A 25,696-nucleotide genomic window follows, 5' to 3' on the forward strand; every position below is an offset into this window, starting at 1 on the left:
CCCATAGTCCCATGCCCATATACCCATCACACATCCTCCATCCCATAGTCCAGTGCCCATATACCCATCATACACATTCGCCATCCCATAGTCCCGTGCCCATATAGCCATACATATCCTCCATCCCATAGTCTAGTGCCAATATACCCATCACACATCCTCCATCCCATAGTCCAGTGCCCATATAGCCATACATATCCTCCATTCCATAGTCCTGTGCCCATATAGCCATACATATCCTCCATCCCATAGTCCTGTGCCCATATACCCATCACACATCCTCCATCCCATAGTCCCATGCCCATATACCCATCACACATCCTCCATCCCATAGTCCAGTGCCCATATACCCATCATACACATCCGCCATCCCATAGTCCCGTGCCCATATAGCCATACATATCCTCCATCCCATAGTCTAGTGCCCATATACCCATCACACATCCTCCATCCCATAGTCCAGTGCCCATATAGCCATACCTATCCTCCATCCCATAGTCTAGTGCCCATATACCCATCACACATCCTCCATCCCATAGTCCTGTGCCCATATAGCCATACATATCCGCCATCCCATAGACTAGTGCCCATATACCCATCATACATCCTACATCCCATAGTCCTGTGCCCATATACCCATCACACATCCTCCATCCCATAGTCCAGTGCCCATATACCCATCACACATCCTCCATCCTATAGTCCCATGCCCATATACCCATCCGCCATCCCATAGTATCGTACCCATATAGCCATCATACATATCCTCCATCCCATAGTCCAGTGCCCATTTAGCCACACATCCTACATCCCATAGTCCTGTGCCCATATACCCATCATACATATCCTCCATCCCATAGTCCAGTGCCCATATACCCATCACACATCCTCCATCCCATAGTCCCATGCCCATATACCCATACATATCCTCCATCCCATAGTCCAGGGCCCATATACCCATCATACATAACCTCCATCCTAATATACCCATCACACATCCTCCATCCCATAGTCCCGTGCCCATATACCGATCATACATGGCAACCTGTATGACATCGTCGCTATGGCAACCTATTATGACAGTCACCATGGCAACCATTATGACATCATCAACATGGCAACCTATTATGACATCTTCGCCATGGCAACCCATTATGACATCATCTTCGCCATGGCAACCATTATGACATGGCCGCCATGGCAACCTATTATGACATCGTCACCATGGCAACCATTATGACATAACCATCATCATTGCAACCTAGTATGACAACAGTCGCCATGGCAACCATTATGACATCATAATGGGGGCGGGGCTTGATACACACACTCAGCTTTATATTGATTTATTTTTTTTTATATTTTCATTTTTTTTCAACCTACTTTTTATAAATCAACTTCTTTATTTGAAGATTATATTGCTGATCATATACGAAGATTGCCGGGATCCAAGTTTAATACTGTCACGCCGCAGCCCCCGCCGCCCGACAGCCACGGAGGTCCCTTCTGACAGGTTCGCGGTCGACGGGGGTCTCTGCATGCAATGCGCATGCGCCATAGGCCGCGCCTCCTGTTACTTGTGCTCTGGCAATGCCCTGACCCGGAAGCACCTACGGACCAATGGCAGACCTGACCGGGCCATATCAGGCCGTTCCCCCCTGAGGGAGGCGCCTGATCTTTGTGTTTGCTAGCACACTGGGCTCTGGTTCCTCGTGTGCTCTCTGCAGTCTCGCAGTCCTGTCCTCAGTGATTCCTGCAATAGCCTCACAGTCCTGCCTTCCGTGGTCCCTGCAGTAGCCCTGCAGTCCGGTGCTCCGTAGGTCCAGCTATCTATACTCCAGTCCTGCCTCCGGTGTTCCTGCTCCATCCTGCTATTCACACTCCAGTCCTTCAGTCCTACTCCAGTCCTGCCTCCGGTGTTCCTGCTCCATCTTGCTATCCACACTCCAGTCCTTCAGTCTTACTCCAGTCCTACCTCCGGTGTTCCTGCTCCATCCTGCTATCCACACTCCAGTCCTACTCCAGTCCTGCCTCCCGTGTTCCTGCTCCGTCCTGTTGTCTATGCTCCAATCCTGCAGTTCTACTCCGGTCCAGTCTCCAGTGATCTCGCTCTGTTGTCTACGATTCAGTCCCACACTCCTACTCCAGTCCGTCCTGAGCCGCCCCTCTCGGTACCGGCTATCGTGGTACCCGAACCCTTGAGCCTGCTCCTAACTATCCCTGTATAGGGATCGGCTCCACCTGGCAGCTCGCCCGGGGCCCCTCGGTGCCACGGTCCAGAGGGTCCACTCCTGGAGATTTGTCTCCTGACCAGCCGTGGTAACAAATACTCCATGGAGTCGGCATCGAACTCCTCCTGGAAGCAGATTTGTCACGAGGAAAAAAAACAAAAAAATGAAGCAACATGTCTGCTGTTCTGAGAAACTGGTGTAGGCCCCAGCAGGTGTCCAATGGAAAGAGGGAGACCACTTTAAACACCTTCCATCTCTGCAGTCCTTGCCAAAATAATAAATGGGGTTAAGATACTGATTGCTGGGGGTGCAAAAGAGTCTTGAACGGCACTAGATTCAAGAAGGGACTATCCCTTTAAATCTTATTCTACCCACTTTGGTTGAGGTTAACAATCTAGGAGTTTAAAAGGCTCGTAATTAATCGGAGCAGTCGATTGTGCGGTGCAGAGCTGCAGGATTCTCCCTGGCTCTGCACCCTGCATATCGCATTTACACTGACAGTATAAAAGAGTTTCTGCATTATTCATGGCTGCAAAAGCTGCATGGGGGGGAAGCACTGGGGCGGCACGGGAGCTCAGACACTCCACCAACACCGTACGTCCTTCAGCACGGACCTAAATGTCACTTATAAGAAATAATACAAAATTAAAAAAAAAAAAAAAAAAATCATCTGACCTGGATGGAGGAAAATGCTCCGCTCGCATTGGAAGATGATCATGACCGAAATTAAATTTATTAGGGCAGAAAATGTTTTTTTTTCTTCCAATAGGATTAATTCTGGATTAGAAAAGTTACAGCTACGATCGACCTCGCGGGATTTGTGCTGGGATGAGAAGTGCAATGATGGAAGCTGGTGACACATGCGTCTGAAGGCGCTGGACGTATGTCATTTAATTGTGGCATCTGGTTTCGGACCTTTTGCATAGTCCAAAGGACCGCTGCCTTTAATATTATCTTTCTTGTGTTGGAATATCGTTTTTTAATCTATTGACTACATGTGATAACGTGTATTTGTATATGAGCAGTACATCTGTAGCAGAAGACCCCTTTCACTATGCGTTCATTCCTCTCAACTTTGCAGGGGTCTTCCAGGTTTCTAAAATTGAAACCTTTTCCCTTCTTTTGAATGGAACAAAGCTGCAATACCAAGCACAGCTGACCTGCAGTATGGGGCAGTGTTAGCTGTGAAGGACACAGACTTTTTGGCCATGGGGCTGCAGACAACCCTGGCTGCCTCATTCCTGCTCTGCTCCATTTGAGTGACAGGTCTCTTCCATGTGTTACAAAGAGACCTGTCAGTCAAATGGAATAGATCTTGGTCAGGAAACATCATCGGACTTGTCAAAACTCATTATATAGTCCGCAACTGGTTTGTCAAACTATATTTTCTCTGAAACTTTGCAGAGTTTGAAAGCTGATGGGGACCGAACCGCAAGAGACTAGTCAGACAGGCAGGTCCCCATCGGCTTCTCTCCACTCTCCATAAGTGACACTCATATACACTCATGCAGGGAGAGACATGTCACTCAAGGGGAGCGGGTGGAGCCAGTGGGGACCAGCCTGCCAGATTAGTCTCCAGTGCAGCTCAGTCCTCGACGCCTTTTAAAAGTATGTTTTTCTCTGAAAGGCAGCAAATATACCTGGCTGAAATCACACAGTTATGGTCTGATACATGCAGCCTGTGAATCAGGTGACATATAAGCATGTCAGGTTTCCTTTGAAGATGTCCTGGAAGATCAGGAACAAGTAGAAGTACTGGAAGCTGCAGGCAGGCAGGCGTTTTGGAGACAGCAGACAGGTTGCAGAGTTCCTGGAAACCGCAGGTGGGCACATAGCAAAAATCCTGGAAAACTTGAAACAAGTAGCAAAGGTACTGGAAGCCGCAGGCTGACCAGACATATCCAGGGGTCCGCAGCCAAAAAACAGGGGGACTGGAAGCTACAGGCATTCTAGAGACCACAGAAAGGATCTGTGCACAGACAAACTAAAAGTCTTAATGCGAAGACCTAGGTGTATGTCATGGGAGGAAGTTCAACACATGGGAGCATACCGAGTTACTTGCAAAGCCCAGCTTGGAGCACAAGAAAATTTAATGGATTGGGTATAGGGAGCAAAGCCCAGACCTGGGACACGTGTGTAACATCCCCACGATGGAGATTTAGGGCATACCACAGGATACTTCAGATTCAAATCAGCCTTAATTAAAAAACAAATAATAGAACTTTAAACCAAAGCATCTGTTTAGCTTGTGTGACGTGGGACAGTTCATATGCAGCCTCACTTAAAGGGGGTTTTACACACAGCGATATCGCTAGCGATATCGCTATAACGTCAACGATTTTGTGACGTTATAGCGATATCGCTATGTGTGATACTTACCTCCGACCGGCTCCCCCGCTGTCCATCGCTGATCGCGCAAGAATGTCCGGCTCCATTTCTCGTCGTCAGCTTCCTGCTGTGACGACGAGCGACGAGTGGAGGCGGGCGGGAGGACGTCAGGATCGCTGTGTGTGAAAGGTGAGTATTGTGCACTGCGTCGCTGCTGCATCGCTGTGAGATCTTTCTGTGTGAAAGCTCACTAGCGATCATTTAGAGATGCACCAGCGATCCTGACCGGGTCATATCGCTGGTCGGATCACTGGTGCATCGCTAAATGTAAAGGGGCCTTAAGAAAGTTGGGAGGGGAGGTGTTCAAGAAGAGACTTCATTATGGTTTCTTGAGTACTGTGTGCATATTTTTTACCTATCATCATCTTTTTTTCTGAACAAAAATAATTAATAAATTATAATTAAAGCCTGCTTCACGCATCTAAATTTGGAATTGCCACGTCTCCTGACCAGCACTCGACAGCTTGTCTGCTTTTGAGACCGTACATTGTGGTCTGTACTGAGACAGTGGATGTCAAATGTCTGAAAGCGGTTTAAAGAAAAACAGTTATAAAGAGACATTACCTCCTCCTTAGATAAAGGGCGATACTTCGTTTGATAGCGGCTCAGCTCCACGTTCAGTCGGTGGATTGTAGTTTTTAAAGCGTCATTCTCATCTATTAAATCTTGTGCCTGCTCTCTGAGAGACACCAGCTCTGCTGTGGTGGAGATATTGGAAAAAAACAAAACAAAACACAAATCAATGAGCCTTAATCGTAACACCTTGAAACTTAAGGCTGGGGCTACATGGCGACTTAGGGTGCACCACCAAAATACGCTGGGTGTCGGTGCAATACAAGTGAAAGGGGTCACATTGCGACACGCAGGATACTGCGACCGTGAAAAACATGTGGCAAGAAGTCCAACCGTGTCGGATTTTTTTGCAACTTGCTTGTCGCAGTCACATTACCCTAGAGGTCACAATGTGACCCCTCACTTGTATCGCTGTGGAACAATAGAGACACCTGGAGACCTGTGATGACACAACAGGTGTCGCAGCCAAAGTTCTCACCCACCTGATCCTCCATAGCTGTCTGTGTCGATGCTTTAATCCAAAGTACTAAAAATGTTAACGTGTGATCAGAATTTAACTGCTGTGATGCTTACCTTCTGCATGTGAATTTTTTAACAATTCTTGAAAACCTTTCTTTTCATCCTTCAGAGTCTTCATCTTCACCCGCATGGCTTTTATCTGCTGCCTGAGCTGCTGCACTTGAGAGTTCAGCTCCAGGTTCCTGTCTGTCAGTTGCAGAGTTTCTGCCCGCAGCTGTACTCCGCCGTCGTCTTCTTGGTTTTGCAGTCTTTCGGAAGCCCTGTGATTTGCTTCCACAGATGAATCTGGTATAAAAGTAGAAAGCAAAACTCTGTTATTGACGATCATCGTAACTTTCCAGACACACACACACAAAAAAAATCTGCAGAAACTTAGTTGATTTCTGGTCTGTGACATGTTTTCGATAAAGGAGTTATCCCACAAACAAACATCACCTATTCACAAGATAGGTGATAAATATACGGTCATGGGGGTCTAACCCCACTCCTTCGCTCAAATCACCTCTGTGAATAGAGCCATAGTGCCCCCTATAGGTGTCAGGCTGTCGGTTCCAGTGCTAAATACTGAAGAGGAGTTCAATTTCACAAGCAGCTGTATGGAAAAAAATAAAAATAAAGCCTAAATTACCCGATCTGCCCCGATGTTCTGGCTGCTCTTTGCTTTCTTCCGGATCAGGATGAGGAATTGGAGACTCAAGTCTATGATCTGGAAAACAAGACACAATCATTAATAAAAGCAGAACATCCTTAATACGGTCTGATATTTCTTCGCTGGCTACATAATCACGGCCAATGAGGGGGGCAAACACCCCACACTGTATATCAGGGTGCTATATAAAAGGAGAATAAAACACCCGCTCCTCTACCTGAGGGTACTCCAAAGCTGAGCAAGTCGTCCCAAATCCTAACATGCTCCTGGCTTTAAGGAGTGTGGCAGTAAGTAGTATTATCCAAGCAGATGCCAGATGCTGGGACAAGGGAGCGTAGCAGCCGGGACAGGGGCACGCAGGCGCACGCCAGGTGCCGGGACAGGGGCACGCAGGCGCACGCCAGGAGCCGGGACAGGGGCACGCAGGCGCACGCCAGGAGCCGGGACAGGGGCACGCAGGCGCACGCCAGGAGCCGGGACAGGGGCACGCAGGCGCACGCCAGGAGCCGGGACAGGGGCACGCAGGCGCACGCCAGGAGCCGGGACAGGGGCACGCAGGCGCAAGCCAGGAGCCGGGACAGGGGCACGCAGGCGCAAGCCAGGAGCCGGGACAGGGGCACGCAAGCGCAAGCCAGGAGCCGGGACAGGGGCACGCAAGCGCAAGCCAGGAGCCGGGACAGGGGCACGCAGGCGCAAGCCAGGAGCCGGGACAGGGGCACGCAGGCGCAAGTCAGGAGCCGGGACAGGGGCACGCAGGCGCACGCCAGGAGCCGGGACAGGGGCACGCAGGCGCACGCCAGGAGCCGGGACAGGGGCACGCAGGCGCACGCCAGGAGCCGGGACAGGGGCACGCAGGCGCACGCCAGGAGCCGGGACAGGGGCACGCAGGCGCACGCCAGGAGCCGGGACAGGGGCACGCAGGCGCACGCCAGGAGCCGGGACAGGGGCACGCAGGCGCACGCCAGGAGCCGGGACAGGGGCACGCAGGCGCACGCCAGGAGCCGGGACAGGGGCACGCAGGCGCAAGCCAGGAGCCGGGACAGGGGCACGCAGGCGCAAGCCAGGAGCCGGGACAGGGGCACGCAGGCGCAAGCCAGGAGCCGGGACAGGGGCACGCAGGCGCAAGCCAGGAGCCGGGACAGGGGCACGCAGGCGCAAGCCAGGAGCCGGGACAGGGGCACGCAGGCGCAAGCCAGGAGCCGGGACAGGGGCACGCAGGCGCAAGCCAGGAGCCGGGACAGGGGCACGCAGGCGCAAGCCAGGAGCAGGGACAGGGGCGCATAGCAGCTGGGACAGGGGCGCACATGCCAGGAGCAGGGGGCTAGTAGCAGCCGAGACAAGGGCACGCAGTAGCAGCACAGACAGGGGCACGCAAGCACATGCCAGGATCCGGGACAGAGGTACGTAGCAACTGGGACAGGGGCGCGCAGGTACATGTCAGTACCCGGGACAGGGTTGCGTAGCAGACGGGACAGAGGCACACAGGCACATGCCAAGCGATGGGACTGGGGTGCATAGCGCCAGAGACAAGGGTGCACAGGCACATGCCAGTACCAAAGATAGGGGCGCATAGCGCAGACACATGGTGGCAGCAGGAACATGGGCGCGCAGGCACATGCTCACCCAACATAAGTTGGCCCCCCTCCTGGAGTCATACCTTCTGTCTTGTGAAATTCTGTCTCCACAGGATAATTGCTAACATCAGGAGACGATCGCTCACTTTCCTCTTCTTGTCTTATCACCGGCTGTGTCTTCTTCTGGAAGGGAAAAAAAATAAAAAGTTTCCTCTTTTATTACCCAATAAACAGGGTGCAATATGTGTCCTGTTTATTTTAGACTGAACATTATAAGAATTATCCTGGACCTAGACATTTTAAACAAAAACTCGCAAGACTATTAAATAAGAAACTAAGTAATACTCACCTTTATGATCCCCTGCCGCTGCTTCCGGACCTCCGCTGATGTCTGCTCACTGGGCTGACCACATTCTAAATATTCTTCTATCTACTGGCTAACATGGTACAAAGATATACCGTATATCTTTCCTGTATCAGATTCCAGGGGGGATTGGTAAAATGAGTCTCACCCATAATGTTTTTTTATATGACAATTTAGGTTTGAGTTAATGCAATTAAAATGGGTTTGAATCCCACCAAGGACAACATCTGCAAGGAGTTTGTATGTTCTCCCCGTGTTTGCGTGGGTTTCCTCCGGGTGCTCCGGTTTCCTCCCACATTCCAAAGACATACTGATAGGGAATTTAGATTGTGAGCCCCATTGGGGACAGTGATGATAACGTGTGCAAACTGTGAAACGCTGCGGAATATGTTAGCGCTATATAAAAATAAAGATTATTATTAAAATCCTGAAGGCGCAGCGACCGTTCGTCCGGCGAGTCAGATCTCTCGTTTGGATGGAGATGCTATATTGGACTTCACTCTATGCACACCTTACTTTTTAGGTTCTGTTTTTCCCCCAACACTTTCACATTCAGCAGTAGAGCGCCCTCACTCTGCTTAAAAAATAAATAAATAAATAAATAAAAAAAAGTGTGCATATTTGGGCTTGTGAATGCATTATCGCTGTTTAGTAATGATTCTCACAAACAAATTAGTGTGAATGCAAATGATTCTGTTAGAGTAAGTGCAGAAAAAGCCGTGAACGAGTAGACTTCCGCTGTATACGTGTTTGCCAATACCAGACAAGTGCAAAGACGCAAACGCAAAATATACTGCGGCAACGCTGGATATACAGCTTCCATCTTGCTTTTACTTTTATATATGAGCTCCAATACCAATGGACTGGTAATGGCAGACAAATGAGAAACTGCGGCATCATGGAGTAGAATGAAGAAGAGTTTTCCGGTTTTATAGATCTTAATCTTTAAAAAGATTTCCTCCCATAAACATATATGGCAGATCCACAGATTAGGAGATCACTCCTGTGGGTGATTAGTATTATTGTTAAACGGGATTGTCCACTTTTGGGGACACTATTAAAAAAAAAAAAAAAAATTAACTTCTGAAATTCGGTTTCTGTCTTCTTTTTTCTTAGCTAATTTAGAGCAAAGACCACGTCAAGGTTAAATGGCCAGGATAAAAAAAAAAAAAGTGTGTGTGTGTGTGTGTGTGTGTGTGTGTGTTATATATACAGTTGTGGCCAAAAGTATTTACACCCCTGCAATTCTGTCAGATAATACTCAGTTTCTTCCTGAAAATGATTGCAAACACAAATTCTTTGTTATTATTATCTTCATTTAATTTGTCTTAAATGATAAAACACAAAAGAGAATGAAGCAAAAAGCAAAACATTGATCATTCCAGACTAAAGTATTCACACCCTCAGACTAATACTTGGTTGCACAACCTTTAGCCAAAATAACTGCGACCAACCGCTTCCGGTAACCATCAATGAGTTTCTTACAATGCTCTGCTGGAATTTTAGACCATTCTTCTTTGGCTAACTGCTCCAGGTCCCTGATATTTGAAGGGTGCCTTCTCCAAACTGCCATTTTTAGATCTCTCCACGGGTGTTCTATGGGATTCAGGTCTGGACTCATTGGTGGCCACCTTAGAAGTCGCCAGTGCTTTCTCTCAAACCATTTTCTAGTGCTTTTTGAAGTGTATTTTGGGTCATTGTCCTGCTGGAAGACCCATGACCTCTGAGGGAGACCCAGCTTTCTCACACTGGGCCCTACATTATGCTGCAAAATTTGTTGGTAGTCTTCAGACTTCATAATGCCATGCACACGGTCAAGCAGTCCAGTGCCAGAGGCAGCAAAGCAACCCCAAAACATCAGGGAACCTCCGCCATGTTTGTCTGTAGGGACCATGTTCTTTTCTTTGAATGCCTCTTTTTTTCTCCTGTAAACTCTATGTTGATGTCTTTGCCCAAAAAGCTCTACTTTTGTCTCATCTGACCAGAGAACATTCTTCCAAAACGTTTTAGGCTTTTTCAGGTAAGTTTTGGCAAACTCCAGCCTGGCTTTTTTATGTCTCGGGGTAAGAAGTGGGGTCTTCCTGGGTCTCCTACCAAACAGTCCCTTTTCATTCACACGCCGACGGATAGTACGGGTTGACACTGTTGTACCCTCAGACTGCAGGGCAGCTTGAACTTGTTTGGATGTTAGTCGAGGTTCTTTATCCAACATCCGCACAATCTTGCGTTGAAATCTCTCGTCAATTTTTCTTTTCCGTCCACATCTAGGGAGGTTAGCCACAGTGCCATGGGCTTTACACTTCTTGATGACACTGCGCACAGTAGACACAGGAACATTCAGGTCTTTGGAGATGGACTTGTAGCCTTGAGATTGCTCATGCTTCCTCACAATTTGGTTTCTCAAGTCCTCAGACAGTTCTTTGGTCTTCTTTCTTTTCTCCATGCTCAATGTGGTACACACAAGGACACAGGACAGAGGTTGAGTCAACTTTAATCCATGTCAACTGGCTGCAAGTGTGATTTAGTTATTGCCAACACCTGTTAGGTGCCACAGGTAAGTTACAGGTGCTGTTAATTACACAAATTAGAGAAGCATCACATGATTTTTCGAACAGTGCCAATACTTTTGTCCACCCTCTTTTTTATGTTTGGTGTGGAATTATATCCAATTTGGCTTTAGGACAATTCTTTTTGTGTTTCTTCATTTAAGACAAAATAAATGAAGATAATAATACCAAAGAATTTGTGTTTGCAATCATTTTCAGGAAGAAACTGAGTATTATCTGACAGAATTACTGGGGCGTCAATACTTTTGGCCACAACTGTATATAACACACACGCACTATACATATATTAGACCCCAATACTGACCGCTGTGGTACCCCACTAGCCAGATTATGTGACGCTAGTTGTCAGTATCATCCATTATGCACACGTGGTTGCATCTAATAAATTGCATTACATGGAGACACAAATTAATTCTGTGGCATCTTTCCTTCTGTAGCCATGAAAAAAAGTCACTCTGCAACAATAAAGAGCCATTAGATAATTATCTTTGCTTCAACTTGCATCATGATATCTTTTTTCGCGCCTCCGAACCTTAATTTGTACAATTAATTCCTCTACAATGTTTTTTTTGCATTATCTAATTACTGTCAGGGTTAATTTGGAATGTGATGAAAAAGCCGCAAGTCCCTGTGCTCTTCGATTAGACAAATATATTGTGTAACGAGCTGTCCTGAAAGCCGAGTGGCACAATTTAACATGCTGATGACATGAGAGCGCTTTTTTTTTGTTTTGTTTTTTGTCCAGCAGATATTTTCTGTAATAGTAAAAACAGCAGGGATCAGCGGAAAAACAATGCAGCGCGACAGAATATGGGCAGCTAAAGAGCTACGCCGGCTGAACGAAGGATAGCCGGGGGCGAGACGAGAAGCCGTCTATTCGGAATATTATTGTGCAGGACCTCATGCTTGATCAATCACGGGGGACCCAACGACAGGACCCCCACCGATCAGCTGCAGGGCATGAATACACTTGAAATTGGTGTATAAAGCTGCTTTGAACACATACCTACACATGACACTTGACATTTCTCCAAAGACTAGTTAGGGAATCCCGGCTCGGGGGCCAGAAGTGCGCAGGTCAGAGTGTGTACATAGTGGTGTATGGACTCAAATAGAAAGATTTTGAGACAGTACACTGCTGTGAGCTCAAGCAGAAGCCAGGCGCTCCGGTCCCGTACAGCTATAGGGCAGGTACGGGACAGCACTGGCGACTTATAACCTACCTGCCTGTCCTTAAGTGGGGTAGCATACAGCGGTTCCTGAGATTCACTTTCACCTCTCCTCTCATCCCGATCCTCAAATTGTTCCCTCTCGATGTCAGACATCTGTTCCTCGGTGTCGTCGCTGTCATCCTCAAAATCGAAAGACATGACGGGCGAGGTCATGTCTCTGCCATCTGCGTAAGTCTTCCAGTTTTGTCTAAAACAATTTTCAACGAATACTTACAAGACAGTTTAGTATTTGCTCAAGGAACAGTAGTCATCCACGTGACCGCTGCAGACAATCACTGGCCTCAGCAGTCATGTGCCATACCTGCTAGTATCAACACTGAGGCTAGTGATCGGCTACAGCAATCTAGTAGATGTCAGGCACGCTGCCTCTGCAGCAAAATAAACAAAGACTGCAGCGGACCACAGGGGTTTGAATAAGGGATCATTAAGGTGAGTTTACGTTATTTATTTTAGAGCCTTCTGTGTGGTTTGAAATGGGAAAATCAATGGTGGGCAACTCTTTTGAAAGCAGAACCTCTCCCCAAAATAAGGACATTACTCACCCTCCTCAGGTCCAGGGCAGAGTCTCCAATGCTGCTACCAGTGTCTGTTATTATCTGCAAGGCTGACATCACGTCGGCAGCGACTCTGCTTGAGTAGATATCACGAGCTGAACGTTTACGCTGAGCGATTAGCTGCAGCGCTGCAGACCATAATAGACGCAGGTAGCAGCAACAGAGACTCATAGCCAGACCTGTAGAAGGTGAGAAAAGTACAGTTATTATAAAAAAAAATACACGCTCAATATTTCTTACTCTTTCCACCTCTGCTGCTGCTTCCGGTGTCTGTTGTCTGCAGCGCTGACATCATATCAACAGTGCAGCCAATCACTCACCTCACCGGCTCATGCTGTCTACTTGGACAGAGCAGCTGAGCTCACTGATCGGCTGCAGCACTAATCGACGGGATGTCAGCACTGCAGACAATAACAGACACTTGGAACAGTGTCAGAAACTTAATCGCTGGACCCGGGGAGGGTGAGTAGAGCAGAGTTGTTGTTTTTTTATATAAACTTCTTACATGAAAAAAAAAGTTGAAAGATAAATATTTATATTATATAAAAGAGCAACAAAAAAAAAAAAAACATTTCTAAAAAGAGAGCTAGATCCATTATTAGGTACAGGGCATCAGAAAGGAGTAATAAGGGTAAGGGGACACTATCGCTAAAAACAATGCACCCTATAAAATACCCTACTTGGCCGCAGAGGTAGGCGCTCGCAAGATTGGCACAACCACTCAACTTCACCTAGAAACATGGTTTCTGAAAACCCCTTTAATTATAGATTCATACAAGACAATGAAAAGGAAATAAAATAAATAAGACGAAGCGGACGTACTGTACTCCTAGATCTCTGGCGGTGGCGTACGGCTCAATCTGATCTTCAATTCGAGCGCTGTCGTTCTCAGAATAGGACCTCGGGCGGGGTTGGGGTATCGCCACCGTACGACCAGTTAAAGAAGTCATCAGAATGGCGGCAGCAAGAGCGGATCTAGAAAGCAAGAGAACAAGAAATCCGATTATTAAAACGAAAGAAAGTTAGGAATCTAACGCACCAAATCTATTGCGCTTTGTAATTTCTGTCACCTTTTTGGTAGCTGCACAAATAGGACAAAATTTCACAGAAAACCCCAAAAATGGGCAGGATTGTAGGCACCTTTATAAAATTGACCGTAAATAACTTTGTTTCAAGCATGTGATGCTCGTTCAATCTCGCCTGTGGCGAGTAACAGGTGTTGGCAGCATGAAAATCATACCTGAAACCAGATAAAAAAGGGAGAAGTTGACTCAATCTTTGCATTGTGTGTCTGTGTGTGCCACACTAAGTATGGAGGACAGAAAGAGAAGAGAACTGTCTGAGGACATGAGAACCAAAATTGTTGAAAAATATCAACAATATCAAGGTTACAAGTCCATCTCCAGAGATCTTGATGCTCCTTAGCACTGTAACTAATCTCCCTGGATGTTGAAGGCAGAGAAAAATTGATGAAAGGCTGCAACAAAAGATAATCCAGATGACCCAGGAGGACCCCACTGCTGACTCAAAGATATAAAAGCTAGACTGCAGTTTGCCAAAATGTACACAAGTACTTCAAGGAAAGCGTCGTGCAGACAGATGAGACCAAGATAGAGCTTTTTGGTAAAGCACATTTCACTCATCGCTGTACTATAAGGCACGTTATTGCTGGATCAGACCTAGTCCTGTGCAATTATATGTCCATGGACGGAGCCCCCTACCATCACAGCACCCGGGGGGCAGCACTCACCTGGGTCTCTCCGGAGAAGGGTTCGGACTACGTGGGGGAGGGGTGCGAGGGACGGCAGATCGGGGAGCTACGGTGGCTGCAGGGATCAGGCCGTGGGCTATGTGTTTCTAAGGGATTTTAAAACAAGAAGAAAAAAAAAGGGAGACAAAAACTTTCATCAACAAAGTAAATCATGACACAAAACAGAGAAGCAAACTATGGACGGATCAGACAGTATCATCTGTAGTCTCTGGCGTGGAGGAATGAGTCCGGTGACCTGTCACAACATAACATGAGAGCGCAAAACATCAGATCCCTGCGCAAGCAGGCAGGAGGCTCCGCACCGTATACACAGCCACATACAGAACCGCTCTGCAGGCAGGAGGCTCCGCATCGTATATACAGCCACATACAGAACCGCTCTGCAGGCAGGAGGCTCCGCACTGTATATACAGCCACATACAGAACCGCTCTGCAGGCAGGAGGCTCCGCACTGTATATACAGCCACATACAGAACCGCTCTGCAGGCAGGAGGCTCCGCACTATATATACAGCCACATACAGAACCGCTCTGCAGTAAGGAGGCTCCGCACCGTATATACAGCCACATACAGAACCGCTCTGCAGTAAGGAGGCTCTGCACCGTATATACAGCCACATACAGAACCGCTCTGCAGGCAGGAGGCTCCGCACTGTATATACAGCCACATACAGAACCGCTCTGCAGGCAGGAGGCTCCGCACTGTATATACAGCCACATACAGAACCACTCTGCAGGCAGGAGGCTCCGCACCGTATATACAGCAACATACAGAACCGCTCTGCAGGCAGGAGGCTCCGCACTGTATATACAGCCACATACAGAACCGCTCTGCAGTAAGGAGGCTCCGCACCGTATATACAGCCACATACAGAACCGCTCTGCAGGGAGGAGGCTCCGCACTATATATACAGCCACATACAGAACCGCTCTGCAGGCAGGAGGCTAAGCACTGTATATACAGCCACATACAGAACCGCTCTGCAGGCAGGAGGCTCCGCACTGTATATACAGCCACATACAGAACCGCTCTGCAGTAAGGAGGCTCCGCACCGTATATACAGCCACATACAGAACCGCTCTGCAGGCAGGTGGCTCCGCACCGTATACACAGCCACATACAGAACCGCTCTGCAGGCAGGAGGCTCCGCACTGTATATACAGCCACATACAGAACCGCTCTGCAGTAAGGAGGCTCCGCACCGTATATACAGCCACATACAGAACCGCTCTGCAGGCAGGAGGCTCCGCACCGTATACACAGCCACATACAGAACCGCTCTGCAGGCAGGAGGCTCCGCACTGTATACACAGCCACATACAGAACCGCTCTGCAGGCAGGAGGCTCCGCACTGTATATACAGCCACATACAGAACCGCTCTGCAGGCAGGAGGCTCCGCACTGTATATACAGCCACATACAGAACCGCTCTGCAGGCAGGAGGCTCCGCACTGTATATACAGCCACATACAGAACCGCTCTGCAGGCAGGAGGCTCCGCACCTTATACACAGCCACATACAGAACCGCTCTGCAGGCAGGAGGCTCCGCACTGTATATACAGCCACATACAGAACCGCTCTGCAGGCAGGAGGCTCCGCACTATATATACAGCCACATACAGAACCGCTCTGCAGACAGGAGGCTCCGCACTATATATACATCCACAACAGAACCACTCTGCAGGCAGGAGGCTCCGCACTGTATATACAGCCACATACAGAACCACTCTGCAGGCAGGAGGCTCCACACTGTATATACAGCCACATACAGAACCGCTCTGCAGGCAGGAGGCTCCGCACTGTATATACAGCCACACACAGAACCGCTCTGCAGGCAGGAGGCTCCGCACTATATATACAGCCACATACAGAACCGCTCTGCAGGCAGGAGGCTCCGCACCGTATATACAGCCACATACAGAACCACTCTGCAGGCAGTAGGCTCCGCATTATATATACAGCCACAACAGAACAGCTCTACAGGCAGGAGGCTCCGCACTGTGTATACTATATACAGCCACATACAGAACCGCTCTGCAGGCAGGAGGCTCCGCACTGTATATACAGCCACACACAGAACCGCTCTGCAGGCAGGAGGCTCCGCACTGTATATACAGCCACATACAGAACCGCTCTGCAGGCAGGAGGCTCCGCACTATATATACAGCCACAACAGAACCGCTCTGCAGGCAGGAGGCTCCGCACTATATATACAGCCACATACAGAACCGCTCTGCAGGCAGGAGGCTCCGCACTGTATACACAGCCACATACAGAACCGCTCTGCAGGTAGGATGCTCCGCACCGTATATACAGCCACATACAGAACCACTCTGCAGGCAGGAGGCTCCGCACTGTAAATAAAGCCACATACAGAACAACTCTGCAGGCAGGAGGCTCCGCATTATATATACAGCCACAACAGAACAGCTCTGCAGGCAGGAGGCTCCGCACTGTGTATACTATATACAGCCACACACAGAACCGCTCTGCAGGCAGGAGGCTCCGCACTATATATACAGCCACATACAGAACCGCTCTGCAGGCAGGAGGCTCCGCACTATATATACAGCCACATACAGAACCGCTCTGCAGGCAGGAGGCTCCGCACTACATATACAGCCACAACAGAACCGCTCTGCAGGCAGGAGGCTCCGCACTATATACACAGCAACATACAGAACCGCTCTGCAGGCAGGAGGCTCCGCACTATATATACAGCCACAACAGAACCGCTCTTCAGGCAGGAGGCTCCGCACTATATATACAGCCACATACAGAACCGCTCTGCAGGCAGGAGGCTCCGCACTGTATATACAGCCACATACAGAAAAGCTCTGCTGGCAGGAGGCTCCGCACTGTATATACAGCCACATACAGAACCGCTCTGCAGGCAGGAGGCTCCGCACTGTATATACAGCCACATACAGAACCGCTCTGCAGGCAGGAGGCTCCGCATTATATATACAGCCACAACAGAACAGCTCTGCAGGCAGGAGGCTCCGCACTATATATACAGAAACATACAGAACCGCTCTGCAGGCAGGAGACTCCGCATCGTATATACAGCCACATACAGAACCACTCTGCAGGCAGGAGGCTCCGCACTGTATATACAGCCACATACAGAACCGCTCTGCAGGCAGGAGGCTCCGCACTGTATATACAGCCACATACAGAACCGCTCTGCAGGCAGGAGGCTCCGCACTATATATACAGCCACATACAGAACCGCTCTGCAGGCAGGAGGCTCCGCACTATATATACAGCCACATACAGAACCGCTCTGCAGGCAGGAGGCTCCGCACTATATATACAGCCACAACAGAACCGCTCTGCAGGCAGGAGGCTCCGCACTATATATACAGCCACATACAGAACCGCTCTGCAGGCAGGAGGCTCCGCACCGTATATACAGCCACATACAGAACCACTCTGCAGGCAGGAGGCTCCGTACTGTATATACAGCCACATACAGAACCACTCTGCAGGCAGGAGGCTCCGCATTATATATACAGCCACAACAGAACAGCTCTGCAGGCAGGAGGCTCCGCAATGTGTATACTATATACAGCCACATACAGAACCGCTCTGCAGGCAGGAGGCTCCGCACTGTATATACAGCCACACACAGAACCGCTCTGCAGGCAGGAGGCTCCGCACTGTATATACAGCCACATACAGAACCGCTCTGCAGGCAGGAGGCTCCGCACCGTATATACAGCCACATATAGAACCGCTCTGCAGGCAGGAGGCTCCGCACTATATATACAGCCACAACAGAACCGCTCTGCAGGCAGGAGGCTCCGCACTGTATACACAGCCACATACAGAACCGCTCTGCAGGCAGGAGGCTCCGCACTATATATACAGCCACATATAGAACCGCTCTGCAGGCAGGAGGCTCCGCACTATATATACAGCCACAACAGAACCGCTCTGCAGGCAGGAGGCTCCGCACTGTATACACAGCCACATACAGAACCGCTCTGCAGGCAGGAGGCTCCGCACTATATATACAGCCACATACAGAACCGCTCTGCAGGCAGGAGGCTCCGCACTATATATACAGCCACATACAGAACCGCTCTGCAGGCAGGAGGCTCCGCACCGTATATACAGCCACATACAGAACCACTCTGCAGGCAGGAGGCTCCGCACTATATATACAGCCACATACAGAACCGCTCTGCAGGCAGGAGGCTCCGCACTGTATATACAGCCACAACAGAAGAGCTCTGCAGGCAGGAGGCTCCGCACTGTATATACAGCCACATACAGAACCGCTCTGCAGGCAGGAGGCTCCGCACTGTATATACAGCCACATACAGAACCGCTCTGCAGGCAGGAGGCTCCGCACTGTATATACAGCCACATACAGAACCGCTCTGCAGGCAGGAGGCTCCGCACTGTATATACAGCCACATAGAGTACCGCTCTGCAGGCAGGAGGCTCCGCACTGTATATATAGCCACATACAGAACCGCTCTGCAGGCAGGAGGCTCCGCACTGTGTATACTATATACAGCCACATACAGAACCGCTCTACAGGCAGGAGGCTCCGCACTGTATATACAGCCACACACAGAACCGCTCTGCAGGCAGGAGGCTCCGCACTATATATACAGCCACATATAGAACCGCTCTGCAGGCAGGAGGCTCCGCACTATATATACAGCCACAACAGAACCGCTCTGCAGGCAGGAGGCTCCGCACTGTATACACAGCCACATACAGAACCGCTCTGCAGGCAGGAGGCTCCGCACTATATATACAGCCACATACAGAACCGCTCTGCAGGCAGGAGGCTCCGCACTATATATACAGCCACATACAGAACCGCTCTGCAGGCAGGAGGCTCCGCACCGTATATACAGCCACATACAGAACCACTCTGCAGGCAGGAGGCTCCGCACTATATATACAGCCACATACAGAACCGCTCTGCAGGCAGGAGGCTCCGCACTGTATATACAGCCACAACAGAAGAGCTCTGCTGGCAGGAGGCTCCGCACCGTATATACAGCCACATACAGAACCACTCTGCAGGCAGGAGGCTCCGCACTATATATACAGCCACATACAGAACCGCTCTGCAGGCAGGAGGCTCCGCACTGTATATACAGCCACATACAGAACCGCTCTGCAGGCAGGAGGCTCCGCACTGTATATACAGCCACATACAGAACCGCTCTGCAGGCAGGAGGCTCCGCACTGTATATACAGCCACATAGAGAACCGCTCTGCAGGCAGGAGGCTCCGCACTGTATATATAGCCACATACAGAACCGCTCTGCAGGCAGGAGGCTCCGCACTATATATACAGCCACATACAGAACCGCTCTGCAGGCAGGAGGCTCTGCACTGTACATACTATATACAGCAACACAAAGAACCGCTCTGCAGGCAGGAGGCTCCGCACTGTATATACAGCCACACACAGAACCACTCTGCAGGCAGGAAGCTCCGCACTGTGTATACAGCCACATACAGAACCGCTCTGCTGGCAGGAGGCTCCGCACTATATATACAGCCACATACAGAACCGCTCTGCAGGCAGGAGGCTCCGCACTGTGTATACTATATACAGCCACATACAGAACCGCTATGCAGGCAGGAGGCTCCGCACTGTATATACTATATACAGCAACACAAAGAACCGCTCTGCAGGCAGGAGGCTTCGCACTGTATATACTATATACAGCATCACAAAGAAACGCTCTGCAGGCAGGAGGCTCCGCACTGTATATATAGCCACATATAGAACCGCTCTGCAGGCAGGAGGCTCCGCACTGTGTATACAGCCACACACAGAACCGCTCTGCTGGCAGGAGGATCTGCACTATATATACAGCCACACACAGAACCGCTCTGCAGGCAGGAGGCTCCGCACTGTGTATACAGCCACATACAGAACCGCTCTGCAGGCAGGAGGATCCGCACTGTGTATACAGCCACATACAGAACCGCTCTGCAGGCAGGAGGATCCGCACTATATATACAGCCACACACAGAACCGCTCTGCAGGCAGGAGGCTCCGCACTATATATACAGCACTGCTCTGCAGGCACGAGGCTCCGCACTATATATACAGCCACGTACAGAAACGCTCTGCAGGCAGGAGGCTCCACACTGTATATACAGCCACACACAGAACCGCTTTGCAGGCAGGAGGCTCCGCACTATATATACAGCCACACACAGAACCGCTCTGCAGGCAGGAGGCTCCGCACTATATATACAGCCACATACAGAACCGCTCTGCAGGCAGGAGGCTCCGCACCGTATATACAGCCACATACAGAACCGCTCTGCAGGCAGGAGGCTCCGCACTATATATACAGCCACATACAGAACCGCTCTGCAGGCACGAGGCTCCGCACTATATATACAGCCACGTACAGAACCGCTCTGCAGGCAGGAGGCTCCACACTGTATATACAGCCACACACAGAACCGCTCTGCAGGCAGGAGGCTCCGCACTATATATACAGCCACACACAGAACCGCTCTGCAGGCAGGAGGCTCCGCACTATATATACAGCCACATACAGAACCGCTCTGCAGGCAGGAGGCTCCGCACCGTATATACAGCCACATACAGAACCACTCTGCAGGCAGGAGGCTCCGCACCGTATATATAGCCACATACAGAACCACTCTGCAGGCAGGAGGCTCCACACTGTATATACACCCACATACAGAACAGCTCTGCAGGCAGGAGGCTCCGTACTGTATATACAGCAACATACAGAACCGCTCTGCAGGCAGGAGGCTCCGCACTGTATATACAGCCACATACAGAACCGCTCTGCAGGCAGGAGGCTCCGCACTGTATATACAGCCACATACAGAACCGCTCTGCAGGCAGGAGGCTCCGCTCTGTATATACAGCCACATACAGAACCGCTCTGCTGGCAGGAGGCTCCGCACTGTATATACAGCCACATACAGAACCGATCTGCTGGCAGGAGGCTCCGCACTGTATATACAGCCACATACAGAACCACTCTTCAGGCAGGAGGTTCCGCACTGTATATACAGCCACATACAGAACCGCTCTGCAGGCAGGAGGCTCCGCACTGTATATACAGCCACATACAGAACCGCTCTGCAGGCAGGAGGCTCCGCACCTTATACACAGCCACATACAGAACCGCTCTGCTGGCAGGAGGCTCCGCACTGTATATACAGCCACATACAGAACCGCTCTGCAGGCAGGAGGCTCCGCACCTTATACACAGCCACATACAGAACCGCTCTGCTGGCAGGAGGCTCCGCACTGTATATTCAGCCACATACAGAACCGCTCTGCAGGCAGGAGACTCCGCACTGTATATACAGCCACATACAGAACCGCTCTGCAGGCAGGAGGCTCCGCACTGTATATACAGCCACATACAGAACCGCTCTGCAGGCAGGAGGCTCCGCACTGTATATACAGCCACATACAGAACCGCTCTGCAGGCAGGAGGCTCCGCACTGTATATACAGCCACATACAGAACCGATCTGCTGGCAGGAGGCTCCGCACTGTATATACAGCCACATACAGAACCACTCTTCAGGCAGGAGGCTCCGCACTGTATATACAGCCACATACAGAACCGCTCTGCTGGCAGGAGGCTCCGCACTGTATATTCAGCCACATACAGAACCGCTCTGCAGGCAGGAGGCTCCGCACTATATATACAGCCACATACAGAACCGCTCTGCAGGCAGGAGGCTCCGCACTGTATATACAGCCACATACAGAAACGCCCTGCAGGCAGGAGGCTCCGCACTGTATATTCAGCCACATACAGAACCGCTCTGCAGGCAGGAGGCTCCGCACTGTATATTCAGCCACATACAGAACCGCTCTGCAGGCAGGAGGCTCCGCACTATATATACAGCCACATACAGAACCGCTCTGCAGGCAGGAGGCTCCGCACTGTATATTCAGCGACATACAGAACCGCTCTGCAGGCAGGAGGCTCCGCACTATATATACAGCCACATACAGAACCGCTCTGCAGGCAGGAGGCTCCGCACCGTATATACAGCAACATACAGAACCGCTCTGCAGGCAGGAGGCTCCGCACTGTATATTCAGCCACATACAGAACCGCTCTGCTGGCAGGAGGCTCCGCACTGTATATACAGCAACATACAGAACCGCTCTGCAGGCAGGAGGCTCCGCACTGTATATTCAGCCACATACAGAACCGCTCTGCAGGCAGGAGGCTCCGCACTGTATATTCAGCAACATACAGAACCGCTCTGCTGGCAGGAGGCTCCGCACTATATATACAGCCACAACAGAACCGCTCTGCAGGCAGGAGGCTCCGCACTATATATATAGCTCTGCAGGCTCCGCACTGTATACACTATATACTGTCACACACAGCTCTGCAGGCTCCGCACTGTATACACTATATACTGTCACACACAGCTCTGCAGGCTCCGCACTGTATACACTATATACTGTCACACACAGCTCTGCAGGCTCCGCACTGTATACACTATATACTGTCACACACAACTCTGCAGGCTCCGCACTGTATACACTATATACTGTCACACACAGCTCTGCACTGTATACACTATATACTGCCACACACAGCTCTGCAGGCTCCGCACTGTATACACTATATACTGTCACACACAGCTCTGCAGGCTCCACACTGTATACACTATATACTGTCACACACAGCTCTGCAGGCTCCGCACTGTATACACTATATACTGTCACACACAGCTCTGCTGGCTCCGCATTGTATACACTATATACTGTCACACACAGCTCTGCAGGCTCCGCACTGTATACACTATATACTGTCACACACAGCTCTGCAGGCTCCGCACTGTATACACTACATACTGTCACACACAGCTCTGCAGGCTCCGCACTGTATACACTATATACTGTCACACACAGCTCTGCAGGCTCCACACTGTATACACTATATCCTGTCACACACAGCTCTGCAGGCTCCGCACTGTATACACTATATACAATCACACACAACTCAGCAGGCTCCGCACTGTATACACCATATACTGTCACACACAGCTCTACAGGCTCCGCACTGTATACACCATATACTGTCACACACAGCTCTGCAGGCTCCGCACTGTATACACCATATAATGTCACACACACCTCTGCAGGCTCCGCACTGTATACACCATATACTGTCACACACAGCTCTGCAGGCTCCACACTGTATACACTATATACTGTCACACACAGCTCTGCAGGCTCCGCACTGTATACACTATATACTGTCACACACAGCTCTGCAGGCTCCGCACTGTATACACTATATACTGTCACACACAGCTCTGCAGGCTCCGCACCGTATACACTATATACTGTCACACACAGCTCTGCAGGCTCCGCACTCTATACACTATATACTGTCACACACAGCTCTGCAGGCTCCGCACTGTGTACACTATATACTGTCACACACAGCTCTGCAGGCTCCACACTGTATACACGATACAGTATACCTTCACACACAGCTCTGCAGGCTCCGCACTCTATACACTATATACCGTCACACACAGCTCTTCAGGCTCCGCACTGTATACACTATATACCGTCACACACAGCTCTGCAGGCTCCGCACTGCATACACTATATACCGTCACACACAGCTCTGCAGGCTCAGCACAGTATACACTATATACTGTCACACACAGCTCTGCAGGCTCCGCAATGTATACAATGTATATACTGCCACACACAGCTCTGCAGGCTCCGCACTGTATATACTATATGCTGTCACACACAGCTCTGCAGGCTCCGCACTGTATACACTATGTGCTGTCACACACAGCTCTGCAGGCTCCGCACTGTATACACTATATATTGTCACACACAGCTCTGCAGGCTCCGCACTGTATACACTATATACTGTCACACACAGCTCTGCAGGCTCCGCACTGTGTACACTATATACTGTCACACACAGCTCTGCAGGCTCCGCACTGTATACACTATATACCGTCACACACAGCTCTGCAGGCTCGGCACTGTATACACTATATACTGTCACACACAGCTCTGCAGGCTCCGCACTGTATACACTATATACTGTCACACACAGCTCTGCAGGCTCCGCACTGTATACACTATATACTGTCACACACAGCTCTGCAGGCTCTGCACCGTATATACTATATGCTGTCACACACAGCTCTGCAGGCTCCGCACTGTATACACTATATACTGTCACACACAGCTCTGCAGGCTCCGCACCGTATATACTATATGCTGTCACACACAGCACTGCAGGCTCCGCACCGTATACACTATATACTGTCACACACAGCTCTGCAGGCTCCGCACTGTATACACTATATACTGTCACACACAGCACTGCAGGCTCCGCACTGTATACACTATATACTGTCACACACAGCTCTGCAGGCTCCGCACTGTATACACTATATACTGTCACACACAGCTCTGCAGGCTCCGCACTGTATACACTATATACTGTCACACACAGCTCTGCGGGCTCCACACTGTATACACTATATACTGTCACACACAGCTCTGCAGGCTCCGCACTGTATATACTATATACTGTCACACACAGCTCTGCAGGCTCCGCAATGTATACACTGTATATACTGTCACACACAGTTCTGCAGGTTCCGCACTGTATATACTATATGCTGTCACACACAGCTCTGCAGGCTCCGCACTGTAAACACTATATACTGTCACACACAGCTCTGCAGGCTCCGCACTGTATATACTATATGCTGTCACACACAGCTCTGAAGGCTCCGCACTGTAAACACTATATACTGTCACACAGAGCCCTGCAAGATCCGCACTGTGTACACTATATACTGTCACACACAGCTCTGCAGGCTCCGCACCGTATACACTATATACTGTCACACACAGCTCTGCAGGCTCCACACCGTATATACTGTCACACACAGCTCTGCAGGCTCCGCACTGTATACACTATATACTGTCACACACATAACTGCAGGCTCCGCACTGTATACACTATATACTGTCACACACAGCTCTGCAGGCTCCGCACTGTATACACTATATACTGTCACACACAGCTCTGCAGGCTCCGCACTGTATACACTATATACTGTCACACACAGCTCTGCAGGCTCCGCACTGTATAAACTATATACTGTCACACACAGCTCTGCAGGCTCTGCACAGTATACACTATATACTGTCACACACAGCTCTGCAGGCTCCACATTGTATACACTATATACTGTCACACACAGCTCTGCAGGCTC

At 49.9% G+C, this 25,696-nt stretch overlaps 1 protein-coding gene across 2 annotated transcripts in view; it reads right to left on the reverse strand.

Moving 5' to 3' along the window:
• CEP89 (centrosomal protein 89) overlaps nucleotides 1-25,696 on the reverse strand; it is a 96,373-nt gene that overhangs the window by 59,765 nt on the left and 10,912 nt on the right. The window contains exons 2-8 of one of the 2 annotated variants that reach the window (XM_073560845.1): nucleotides 14,402-14,508; nucleotides 13,474-13,626; nucleotides 12,089-12,284; nucleotides 8,018-8,114; nucleotides 6,340-6,417; nucleotides 5,766-5,996; nucleotides 5,184-5,317 (exon numbers count right to left, since the gene is read on the reverse strand). In XM_073560845.1, the coding sequence (XP_073416946.1) occupies nucleotides 5,184-5,317; nucleotides 5,766-5,996; nucleotides 6,340-6,417; nucleotides 8,018-8,114; nucleotides 12,089-12,284; nucleotides 13,474-13,626; nucleotides 14,402-14,508 (996 nt within the window). Of the gene's footprint in view, nucleotides 1-5,183; nucleotides 5,318-5,765; nucleotides 5,997-6,339; nucleotides 6,418-8,017; nucleotides 8,118-12,088; nucleotides 12,285-13,473; nucleotides 13,627-14,401; nucleotides 14,509-25,696 lie in introns of both variants that reach the window. The other variant, XM_073560844.1, reaches the window with a different exon arrangement.

Source organism: Dendrobates tinctorius, unplaced genomic scaffold (genome assembly GCF_039654945.1).
Source record: "Dendrobates tinctorius isolate UK_male_01 unplaced genomic scaffold, ASM3965494v1 ptg000307l, whole genome shotgun sequence".
Lineage (NCBI taxonomy): Eukaryota > Metazoa > Chordata > Amphibia > Anura > Dendrobatidae > Dendrobates > Dendrobates tinctorius.